Below are 12931 nucleotides of genomic sequence, written 5' to 3' on the forward strand. Positions count from 1 at the left end.
GTTTTTTACCTAAGTCCAAAGCGACTTATTTGGAACAGACCATGACTTTATGCAAATTAGTGAGCGATGATATTGTATTACAAAGGACACTTCTTATATGCCGATTTTAAAATTATACTTAACTTCATTATAAACGATAGTTGACGTAAAAAGTAATAATAACTTTTATAAGGATGTAGTTACCATGGAGTCACCGTAAAAAGAAACAGGTAGGAGGGGTAGTGTCAAAAGCAACACCAGGACGGGTGTCACACAGACGATGGTTGGGGTTGGGAAGGGGGATAGAGATAGCAACTAAGATATGATACTCCTTTACGGGAATCAAACTGGGGAAGTAAACGGCATGTCATAACAATTTACAAATAATATCCAGTCCTGTCAATCTTCGGGTGGTCATGCCACCTATATATTTTGAGACATTTAATACGATGGCTGATTTAAGCTTTTCTATGGGTATCATAATCTTTCACATATCTCAACACAAACTTTACGTAAGATGTTAATCAATAGATGAGACATATTCAACATACATGAAAAAGCACAAAATATCTTTGAGATGTCCCCTGTGAGCAGCACAAGCATTTCATGCCAGATGAATTGATAGTCCATCATCATACCTGGCTGAGCGACCTAATTGCCATCTATAGTCTGATCTATTGTTTTCAGCAGCTATTCATATTTTTTCTAAGTTATGCACAATTTTATGAGTAAACATGCTTTTCTGCCCAGTTAGGCCAATGTGGGTTATTTAGACATATGCTATTTGCAATTGTGTAAATTTTAGGGATACAGAGGAACAGCCTAAAACGTAATTTTCTGACTAAAATTGATATTTTATACTTATCCAGACTCATGATAATTATGCTTGTCTCCTTCCTCTTGCGAATGATAGTGGAACACTTGAAATCCCTTGAAGTTCCCTTTTAAAAAAGCGGATGTAAAATCACTCACCCAAGAGTAGCGTCCCTTTCCTCCCTTTGGCTCCTAAATGGTCACATGATCGGCCATATTTGTCACTCTCTCCATATGTAAGCCCGACACCCAGATTTACAGGGAAATCCAGAGTGCCATAAGAGGGGAGGTTGGGAGGGCTATCCTCATGAGTCAGGATAAGTATAAAATATCAATTTTAGTCAGAAAATTACATATTTTTCCTTATACTGACTCATGTTAATTATGCTTGCAGAATCTGTCGGAAACGGTGGTGGGTCAAGCCACTTTCTGGATTCACTGGTTGTATATTTACGTCCTGTACTACCCCCCTTGGGAACTTATGACGACACTGGTGAAGATTCTTCAACTTCCATTAGTTCCATTATTCCATTAGTTATCTATTGCAACTCCATCACTTGATGCGCGCATCAAGTGGAGATGCGACCCTTCTTCATGTACAAGTATGTCCAATACAAGTACAGGGTCTATCACTCATGCTAGTCTGTCCTAGACGTGTGCATGGACTTAAAGCCACTGCTCTCCAAAGTGTTGGTTTTCACAAGTCACGTGATAAAAGGGGTGAGATTTACTCAGCGCCTTTGTGGAACCGTTAGTTGTTGTTCTACAACAAGTGGCCCAAACTGGTGAATGCCTGAGACGTCTTCGGTGGCAATGTCTCTGAGATAGTGGTTGGCAAACACCGTGTTCAATCTCCAAAAGCAGCCCTCCATTATAGTTGTAATCGAGCAGTTTCCATGCAGAGCAAGTGTTGACGCCAGGGCTCTGACTTCATGTGGATTGGAGGCTCGTGGAGGCTCATGTCCTGCTGCTTTAACGGCTCTCATCCAGATTGGTATCATTGTCCGAGAGACTTCCGTGGGCGTCGCGGTGGATAAGAGGATAAATAGGCGCTTGAATTTTCGTCTCCTTGTTTTAGTTCTCTGTAAGTTGACTTTAAGTGCTCTGACTGGGCATAAGGATAGATCCTGCGTATCCTGTGGCCCAAGGACTGTAGATAGTGCTGGGATGTGGAAATGTCTGTCAGGCTGACCAGGCAGTTGGTTCTTGGCGATAAAATCCCATCTCAGTCCAAGATGTACGATGTCACAATGTCTTGATTCAAATCGTGTTCGTTCAAAGTCCAGAGCATGTAATTCTGACATCCTTGCAGCTGTTGCTAGGGCGATCAGGAACAGCGTTTTCTGAGTTAGTAGTTCAAAGGATGTCCATTCTAGAGGCTCGTGGGCATCACTGGTGAGATGTTGTAATACTATGTTGAGATCCCAGGCAGGGTCTTCCAACTTGAACGAGCGTAGTAGTGCCTGAATCTCTGGTACTTTGGTCAGCTTGATACCCGTTTTCATGGTGATAACTGTACCGAGGGCAGCTAAGTAAGTTGAGAGTGTTGAACCTTTTAAGATCTCGTCTGTCGCAGATGACACAGGTATTCCGCTACTTGAGGATGGGTTGCTTTTACCACTGTAAAGCCTTTCCTCGTTGCATACTGTTCAAATCTCTGCCACTTGTCATTGTACAAGTTGCGAGTTGATCTGCGTAGAGATAGTGTCACTGCTTTCGCTGCTCTGGCAGAGTACCCTCTAGTCTTCAGGCAAGCTTAGATATGCTCCACGCGTGTAGCTGGAACAATGCCGGATTCCTGTGAGCTTGCTTGGTGTGTGGATGGACGAGCAGGTTCGACCACTCTGGTAGTTTCAGGGTTGGACTTCCGAGTTCATGTATGAAGACGGGAAACCATACCCTCGCTGGCCAATAGAGCAAGACCCAAATCAGTTGCAACGTTGTCGTCTGCTTGAGTTTCTGTATTACTTGTGGTAATAGTGCTGGAGGTGGAAACGCGTAAGCGTTAGTCCTTCCCATGAGATGCTTAAAGCATCTGTTGCCCATGCCTGAGGATCCAGAATCTGTGAGACGAATGTTGGTAGTTGTTTGTTGAACTTTGTTGCAAACAGGTCTATCAGCGGAGATCCTACTGTCTGTATGACGAACCAGAACACTTCTGGATGTAACATCCATTCCGTCAGGGATGGTTGTAGTGGACGAGATAGGGCGTCTGCTATGACATTCTTTACTCCTGGAATGTGACATGCCTTTATGTAGATGTTCAGGTCATCGATGATGCTGAACAGGAGAAAGCTGAGTTTTAGCAGACTTGTTGACCTTGTTGATCCTTGTTTGTTGATGTAGAACGCTACTGTGGAGTTGTCCGTGTGGACCGTGAGCCTTGCGTTCCTTAGTACGCTGGAAAAGTGTTGTAAAGCGTTGATCACTGCTTTCATCTCCAACAGGCTGATGTGCAGAATTGATCCTGACTCGACCACTTTCCTGCTGCCACTTCGTTGTCGAGGTGAGCACCCCATCCTTGTAGTGATGTATCCATGTAGAGATGAGTTTTGCAAGCCGGCTGTGACAAAAAGGTTCCTCCGCAAACATTTGACTTCTGAGTCCACCATAGGAGGTATGGTCTCAGGCTGTCCGGTAGTATCAGCGGATCCAGACTGTCGACATGGGCGTTCACAAATATTGTAGTGGGCGCAGCTGTAATCTCCCTCTGCGAGTCATGTCTTGAGCTGAGGGTGAGTAGACTAAGCATGCTTTGCCAAGCACGTAGTGTCAACAGAGAGAGCATTGCTTGAGATATCATATGTTGTATCTTGACCCAACGATCCTCTGGGATGACCGTGTGATTCTGTGGTGTGATGAGCCATATTCCCAGAAATTGAAGATCCTGTTTTGGTTCCAACTCCGATTAGGAGATTACTAGCCATCTACTGCAATCATGTCGTACGTTGCACGTACGTTGATCTAGGAGCCCTTGCCATGTCCGACATGGAAGCAGAGAGATGATCGATTCTGGAATCATGGCTTGAAGTTTGTCTCATTAATCTTCCGGTAATATGTAATGAAGATGTTGTCACCAGAATCCGAACATTGTGCAGCGATGATGCATAATACGTCATCTCTAGGTCAGCAAAAAGCTATGATGTACTGGGACTGCCATCGATGTGAAGTCTATTTATAGTCGACCGGCTGCCGCGAGCAGAAACCATCTCACGCTTGTCGCTGCAAGTCCCCAGATAACCAATATTAAATCTGCTGACAGGGGAAGTCCTCGATGATCCGTGAAGATAATCAAACCATGCTGTACCCTGCTAACTGGGCTGTAAAAGGAGCAGGCATGCGATCCTGATGCAATCGTGTATCCTTCCTGGAGGTTTGAGATAATTCTCTAGGCCTTCGCGAAGGTGGATTCCTGGATGTAGCATCCCCCTCTGTAGGAGTGCCTTCGCGCAGGCTCGTGATGGGCGTCAGAGTCTGATGGAGATGACGACTCATATCTGCGACATCTGTAGGGTTCGGGAGAACGCTTCGATTCCTTCCTGCGTGGAGACTTCTTAGCAGCACTCTCCGGGGCGTCTACTTCAGATGGGGAACATCGTCGTGTCCATGAGCCTTCGCGCAGGCTTCCCTCTTCATCCAGATGTGGTGGGGAGACTGTAGAGCCTTCATGCAGGCTAGTAGACATTGTAGCGGTCTTCATAGCAGCCTTCTCCTGAGCAAAGCGACGTTCCATCATCGACATATCTGATACTGAAGAGACGTCATCTAAGGCTTGCTGCACTCATGAAGAGTTGACGCTGCTGCTATCTCTGGTACCCGACGTCTGCGTTGATAGCAGGTCTTATGTCAATGTCTGTGCTGATACCAATGTTGATGTAGCTGTAGAAGCAGGCTTCATCTTCTTACTGACGATGGTGACTTCAGGTATGAGGATGGGTGGATCATCATAAACATCTGTTTCTTCCGTAGGACAATCTCGGCTGAGAAAGACCTCGTCTTCTGTGTAGAGCTGATCTTAGATTTCGCTGAAGTCTTCATGGTAGTAGCCTTCTTCTTCTGCGAAGATGAAGATTTGCCTTCTTCATCTGCGATGAGGTCAGCTAAGTAGACGATGATCTCTTATGGCCTCCGGCATTCACCCCTGGTACATCGACCTGCTCCTGAGAAACGTTCAGCAATTCACTAGAATTAGGAATATCTGCAGCAGTGGTTAACACACGGTTATCAGCGCAATCACTCGATTTAGATATGACTTGTGAATACCTACGTACCCAGTCCTTAGCACGTCTATGGATGGAATAAAGGTAATTATTAAATTCAACCAAATTTAAATTTACACAAGACATACAGCGAGAGCTGACAGAACATGAAACAGTGCAATCAGGACATAATAAATGAGGGTCAGCCGCAAACACTCGGTACCTGCAACGAATACAAGTTTTCATCAAATGTAAACATGAAGAAAACACATGTCAAACACCGGAAAATTTAAATCAAATTTCCAACCGTAATGTAGAATATAATCCTAAAAAACATATACAGCAATAATTTGGATGTAAGGTCCGAAAATATAAAAGGATATGTGTCATATAGGGACCCAGGTGCTCTCACAACCGTCTTCAAGGGCGAAGAAGGAGAGAGTGACAAATATGGCCGATCATGTGACCATTTGGGCGCCAAAGGAAGGAAAGAGACGCTACTCTTGAGTGAGTGATTTTACGTCCGCTTTTTTTAAAAGGGAACTTCAAGGGATTTCAAGTGTTCCACTATCATTCGCAAGAGGAAGGAGACAAGCATAATTATCATGAGTCAGGATAAGGAAAAATAGTTTTTTTTCTATTTCTGACAGTACTTAAATACATATTGGACAGAAGGACTCGCCCGAACACCTCCCATTCATGGACATTCTAAAACGTTCGAGCGAACGCGCCTTTGAAATTGACATTTTTGCTGCTGCATCCCGTGCAGATTAGCACGTGGTTGCTACACTTCGGTTCTTGACTTGTATGAGAGCAGTCATACTTTGGTGACCGTCTCCTTGTGTGTCTTTCTGATATATGAATTTGAAGTAACTTTTGAATATTGTGTGTCTAATTTGTAGACATTATTTGAGAAACTTGAAATTTGATAGTTATTGAAGAATTCATTGAACGCATTAGAGATCACACATTTGGTGTCTCCTTTGTGTAGTGTCGTATTTGGACACGCCTTTGTAAAGTTCATATTTGTGAACACGCCATTAAACAGTGTCATATTTGGACACACTCTTATAGTGTCATATCTGGACACTCTCTTATAGTGTCAATATTTGGAGACACATATTGTGTCATAATTGGACACATCATAATTTCTGTAAATATATTTGTATATATTGGGGATTATAAACTCTTGGGAATAAAACTGTAAAAAAACTACAGAAAAGTGCTCTGTTGTCCCTTGACTACGTAATTTACAACATATGAAGGTTTTGAAAGGCATTTAGAAGATGAACAGGAATACATGACACATTTTATGGATAACAACTTCTTATTTATTCTTTACAGGACATTTCAGAGCTAATTCTTGCTCCTTCATCAGGTCATTCGCCTGATGAAGGAGCAAGAATTAGGTCTGAAACATCGTGTAAAGAATAAATAAGAAGTTGTTATCCATAAAATGTGTCATGTATTCACTTTAATACATAGTTCATAAGGACTTTTCCAAAGACTCTAAATGTTGGACAGCGCAGTACTTTCCACATGCCAAGACATGTTAAACATCCCAGACAAATCTTTGCTCAAACAAGACAGTACCTTTAGATTATGTTCTTCATCAAGACGAGTGCTGTTGGGAATCATACAGGTCTGTCTGGAATCAAGATTTACAAAAGTAAAATTGTTGTGATCTATCTTGTAAACAAATCTTCAGTGTGGTAATGATATATGTGAATGATATATTCATTGATATGAAAATATTATTAATATTATGCTAAATCAAATTTTAATACTTTTTGTGCCTCATACTAAGCATTTTGTTTCTTTTTCAACACAAAAAGTGACTTGCAACTTTAAACACCTGACCTGCACAAAGCATGAGTCCTCGGTCATGTCAGTTACATGACCTTACATGACTAAAAGTGTTGAGTAAGCATGGCTGCTGAGTCAGCTTGAATTAAATAACTCTTAGACCTCTGGGACAACAGCATACGTGACAAACATGGCAATCTTTTTCACCAGCATCTGTATGGCACCTTGGAGGATTGATGACGGATAAAGGAATACAAGTGGCAACTATGTCAGACAGTCTCTTTCACAAGAGATCCAACAAATGTAATGGTCTGAATCTTCAATCTACCAAGGTGGGTGTCAGAAGGTCCAAACCGTGCAGAAATTGAAAGTCCTGCATTTGGAGGTGAAACCATGGGACTGGTGTCCATTTGCTGCAGTGGGCTTACTGAAGCTTGATGGCATGGAACTAGCACTGATATCAAGTGGTGTGACCTTGACCTGTGGCTTGACAGGGATGAAATTAGGACTTTCACAATGAAGCATGCTGAAGTCTGGAGGAAACATCAAGTTCTTTATCTCAAGTTGTTTGGCAGTAAACTGTAACTGATGAACAACTTGCATCTACATAGTGTCATCAACATCCATCTAGCAGCAGCACGGATGCCTGATTCACCCACAAGAGGGAGAGAGGCAGGCACAAACAACCTATGGCAGTGTCAACAGAACAGAGGATGATCTCTTACCAAACGTATGTATGCTGTTACCTACCTTGAGAGCCTTCAACAAAGTCTACGGAAAGTGGACAGGGAGATATTTATAGCTAGGCATCTTAATGGAGTTGTTGAGTGATGATGTTATGGGACCACAGTCACTGTTTGCAGCTAGAATAATCTTGTTGTGAGATAAATGATGAGCCACAGTCACCAAAGTAGGACACATCAAATGTGTTATAAGAGACACTGAAATGTATGTGCTTGATGCACGGTGCTGGAACGAGGCAATGATACGACCTGCCATCATGCATCCCTACAAAATAGGGAAATGGGAACTGAAACAGCCTACAGGTTGAAGTGTTCAAAATGATGTAGTGTTCTGGCCTGGTCTACCTACCAGGTAGGTCAAGGGAAACTCCATGTTAGTCGTTGGGCTGTTTTCTGTCTTTGTTGAAATCTTCAATTAGTAAAGTAGTAGTAAAGATGACAAAAGTGTTGAATTACAGCATGTAATTCAAACCATGGTGGCAGAAGACAAGCTAATCTAAAAAGAAGATGGATCCACTGTAACAGAGTTGTGACATAGCCAAGGGGAAAAAACAGACCCAAAGTCCATGTCTTGCTCCACCACAAGGCCTGGTGTTTAGATGTCTGCTGTGACCCACTAGTGACTTACTGGACAAGACCGGCCACTTCATCCTCATACAAGTAGGCTGCATTGTATTTGATGACATTGATGAGCAGAGACAGGAAGTTGCTGATGTATCCAGCTGATATCACCTCTGACATCCACTTCAACAGGAAAGGACCTGCACCAACATAACAAGAAATGTCACAGCCACAGTACAGTTTTATCAACTTGGGTTTCCACCTAATTTGGCGCTGAGTTTTGTTAACTGCAGTGATTTCTGAGCAAGCTATTGACCATTGGTGGTTCCAGAAAGGGGAGGGGAGGGTGTGTGTGCGTGTGTGTGCATGCACAAAGGGTTAACCCCCCTCCCCCCTAAAAATGACAAGACCACATTGAAGATATTTTTTTTTTGCGTTGGCAGAGCCAATGGGGTCGTTCAGGGGGTACAACTTGAATCAATCTTTTATACGAATTTAGCTGTTTTATTTCAACTTAATTACAGAATTCCATAGAAGTAGAATGTCCATGATTCATCAGTCACGTTCTTTTCCTATCACCTGAATTTGCAATGACAAATTCATTCGTATTTCATTCTTCAGCCCTGCATTTATCAGTGATTAACCTGACACCAGAACCTTCACAGATTAGCCCAGTTCCCAATAAGCTAGTCAGGAAGTTATATATTATTTCACACAGGAAGGTTGACCTTTGACAGTGCATCCAGTCAGGTTTACATGTTCTTTCACTTCCCTGTCATCTTTTTTCATTCATAAATATATAGTCATTCCACATATCATTTTCAATTTGTTCAGAGTATAACCTTATGTTGATGCTCATTATTGATCATAATCATGTCAGCTGTATCTTCAGACACATTTACACTTCAGCTCTGCCTTTGGCTTTAATATGATTTGAAGGGTTAAACAGAGTAATTCTCAGTCAAACACTCACATTTCCACATGGTTTGAAAACATTTTCCTAACTGTCCTGGGTGTTCAGACAGACAAATATGGTGCTCCACAGAATTCATCCTTTTACTGTTTTAGTAGCATTTTCAGGGCTTCAACTATTGTAATTTCAACTGTTGTAAAAACCTAAATGGTATGATATACACTTAGGTGGCCTTCACACAGCAAACTAAAGTTTGACAACACATGTTTTTTAAATTTTAAAAGTTGTCAAACTCGTATTTTCACACGTCAAACACATGTCAAACTTTCGTGTCATTTGAGCGCCATGTCTCTAGTTTGACAACACCAAAAGTTTGATGGAAATGTTGGTGAGAATAGAGACCAATCCTATTTTTCGACAACAGTTTGACAACTCTGAAATTGGTGTTGGTGTCGAGTTGATGGAATGTTCACACTTTCAAACTTGAGTTTGGCAACATGTGTTGTCAAACTTTAGTTTGCCACGTGAAGGCCACTTTACATGCAAAATTGGGTCAGATGAAAAGGTCATGTACAATATCACAAATGCATAGCATATGACATCACTGAGAAAGCCATATCAACAACCTACCAGTCTCGTCTTCAAAATCATGTAGATTCTTGCCATTTTCACTCAGAACCCTGAAGAGATCTAGCCTACGGAGTGAAAAAAAAGAGCACATAAATGGTACTTCTTAACATAGATTTCCAATGCTTGACTGAACTCTCACACATCAAACTAGATTGACATATGCTCTCAAATGATCTGACTCACACTTCAAACTAGATTGACATATGCTCTCAAATGATCTCACACATCAAACTAGATTGACATATGCTCTCAAATGATCTCACACATCAAACTAGATTGACATATGATGATTGACAAATGCTCTCTCAAACTAGATTGACATATGCTCTCAAATGATCTCACACATCAAACTAGATTGACATATTTCCCAAATGATCTCACACATCAAACTAGATTGAAAATCAAATGAGAAACACTGCCTTTGAACTGTGTGATCTGTCATATCATAGTAAGTGATATTCAACAAGAGTCATCAGAAGATGACATATCCCCCCAGCCCCCACATATTTGAAAGAACATATGTGACAGTTACTTGAAATCCAACTTGATATTTTTAGACTAAGTCCATATTGTTTTCATGGTAATCATGAAAAATATAAATGCCAAAAATCTGTAATAGCAAAAGGCACCACTTCAAGATCTGCTTCATGTATCTGCCAAGTTTTCGCTGAAAGATATTGAAAGGTTTTCGAGTTGTGCTCCGGAAACGAATCCCATCTCTTCCTTTTCAGACTAGGTCCGAATCGTTTCCATGGAAACTGGGAATAGTAAACATACCACAAATCTGTTAATAGCAAAAAGGCAACACTTTGGGATCTGTCTCATATATCTGCCAAGTTCTGTTGAAAGATATTGAATGGTTTTCAAGTCATGCTCTGGAAATGAAGCCCACCTCTTCCTTTTCAGACTAAGTCCAAATTGTTTCCATGGAGACCAGGAAAAATATAAATGCCAAAAATCTGTAAATAGCAAAAGGCAACACTTTGGGATCTGTCTCATATATCTGCCAAGTTCTGTTGAAAGATATTAAATGGTTTTCGAGTTATGCTCTGGAAATGAAGCCCACCTCTCTCTTTTCAGACTAAGTCTGAATTGTTTCCATGGAGACCGGGAAAAATATGAATGCCAAAAATCTGTAAATAGCAAAAGGCACCACTTTGGGATCTGTCTCATATATTTACCAAGTTCTGTTGAAAGATATTGAATGGTTTTCGGAAACGAAGCCCACCCCTCCATTTTGAGACTTAAGTCCATTGAAACTGAGAAAATAATAAATGAGAAGAGTCATCAGAACATGACAACAACCCCCCCCCCACCACCCCCCCGCCACTACATATTTGCAAGAGCAAATCATCTGATAGATACTTAAACTGGATTTTTTTTTTAGACTAAGCCCAAATCGTTTCCATGGAAATCAAGATGGAACTGACATATTCACAAGATGGAACTGACACATTCACAAGATGGAACTGACATATTCACAAGATGGAACTGACACATTCACAAGACAGCACTGACATATTCACAAGATGGAACTGACACATTCACAAGATGGAACTGACATATTCACAAGATGGAACTGACACATTCACAAGACAGCATGGACACATTCACTAGGTGGAACTGACATATTCACAAGATGGAACTGACACATTCACAAGATGGAACTGACATATTCACAAGATGGAACTGACACATTCACAAGACAGCACTGACATATTCACAAGATGGAACTGACACATTCACAAGATGGAACTGACACATTCACAAGACAACTGACATATTCACAATATGGAACTGACACATTCACAAGATGAACTGACACATTCACAAGACAGCACTGACACATTCACAAGATGGAACTGACATATTCACAAGACAGAACTGAAACATTCTCAAGATGGAAGTGACATATTCACAAGATGGAACTGACATATACACAAGATGGAAGTGACACATTCACAAGATGGAAGTGACACATTCACAAGATGGAACTGACATATTCACAAGATGGAACTGACATATTCACAAGACATATTCACAACACGGAACTGATATATTCACAAGACAGAACTGATATATTCACAAGACAGAACTGATGGATTCACAACACGGAACTGACATATTCACAAGACAAAAATGATGCATTCAAAAGATGACACTGAGATATTCACAAGACAATAATCTTTTCACAGGATTCTTTTTTTTGGGTGTTTTTTCTGTTATTTAGTGTTCCTCAGTGATTTCGTAACTCAGTTCTAAACTTGTACATCTCTGGAAACCGTACCTGTGTGAGAGATCATCAGGACCTGTCAAGGCTTCGATGACCTTGAAGAAATGCCCTCTTAGGATGCCAAGATTCTGCAGCTGGATGGGAACATATGTTAGAAAATCAGCAACAGAACTGCATGAAAAGCCTCATGTACTAGCGCTATGGACTGATCACCTCAAACAATCTGCTGTAAAGAAAATAATAACAGAATAAAACAGAGGCAACCATAAACAATGATAGCTAAGGTGTGATGACATCATTGAAATGATGATTGATCAACATTCAGACAAACATAATCACTGTATAACAGAACTAGCATGTAATTGGAGGAGAATTCCTCAAAATATGTTTACGCATCAAATAGTTTTTCTCATATTTTTCTCATCAAAACATAAATGAGATAATGTGATAATGCTGAAATATATAAATGTGAATATGACATCTGTTCTTCCAGCCTCACATGTCCCTGTTCCTCCAGGAGACCATTAAGGGCCTGTTGACAGCTTACCTGTCCCTCCAAGAGACACTTCAGAAAGTGCAAAGCAACCTGCCGACTTTCTGTGGTCACTTGAGGTTGAAGGAGATCACTTATGTTCTTCCATAGTGCCTCTATTGCATTCTGCAACCAACAGCAAGGAGTCAGAAACAAATTCTTAAACTCTACATACTGGAGGAAACTCCTTAATATACCGACAGTAACCTGTAAAATACTACCTCTGTTACATCACAGCCATATGTTAGTGGTCATGTCAAGTCATCAGCATGTTCATTGTGTAATGATCCAGCTGAAATATTGCACATGTGCTTTGTAACTGCCAATATGCCATGGATATTTGGACCAAATGTACTGAATGGATTAAAGGATACATAGGAAGAAACATTTATTTAAGTGAAGAGCATATTTTATTTGGATTTAAAGGTAAACATAATAATCCTGTTAATGTGGTGAGAATAATAGTCAAATATATGTTGTATAAATGTGATAGAAAAGCAGTGAAACTCAATTTTATTTGGT

At 40.9% G+C, this 12931-nt stretch overlaps 1 protein-coding gene and 1 long non-coding RNA gene across 2 annotated transcripts in view; one reads left to right on the forward strand and one right to left on the reverse strand.

The window, feature by feature from the left end:
• LOC124276719 (tuberin-like) overlaps positions 1–12931 on the reverse strand; it is a 141628-nt gene that overhangs the window by 122567 nt on the left and 6130 nt on the right. Inside the window, exons 3-7 of the mRNA XM_046712362.1 lie at positions 12425–12535; positions 11932–12011; positions 9645–9709; positions 8169–8301; positions 6585–6639 (exon numbers count right to left, since the gene is read on the reverse strand). Of these exons, the coding sequence (XP_046568318.1) occupies positions 6585–6639; positions 8169–8301; positions 9645–9709; positions 11932–12011; positions 12425–12535 (444 nt within the window). The remainder of the gene's footprint in view (positions 1–6584; positions 6640–8168; positions 8302–9644; positions 9710–11931; positions 12012–12424; positions 12536–12931) is intronic.
• LOC124276734 lies at positions 724–5654 on the forward strand. The gene is made up of 3 exons (XR_006898639.1): positions 724–808; positions 1681–1682; positions 5621–5654. It is a non-coding gene; the product is annotated as an uncharacterized LOC124276734 (long non-coding RNA).

This window comes from Haliotis rubra, unplaced genomic scaffold (assembly GCF_003918875.1).
Source record: "Haliotis rubra isolate DU_JTF1 unplaced genomic scaffold, ASM391887v1 Scf212, whole genome shotgun sequence".
NCBI classification, from domain to species: Eukaryota; Metazoa; Mollusca; class Gastropoda; order Lepetellida; family Haliotidae; genus Haliotis; species Haliotis rubra.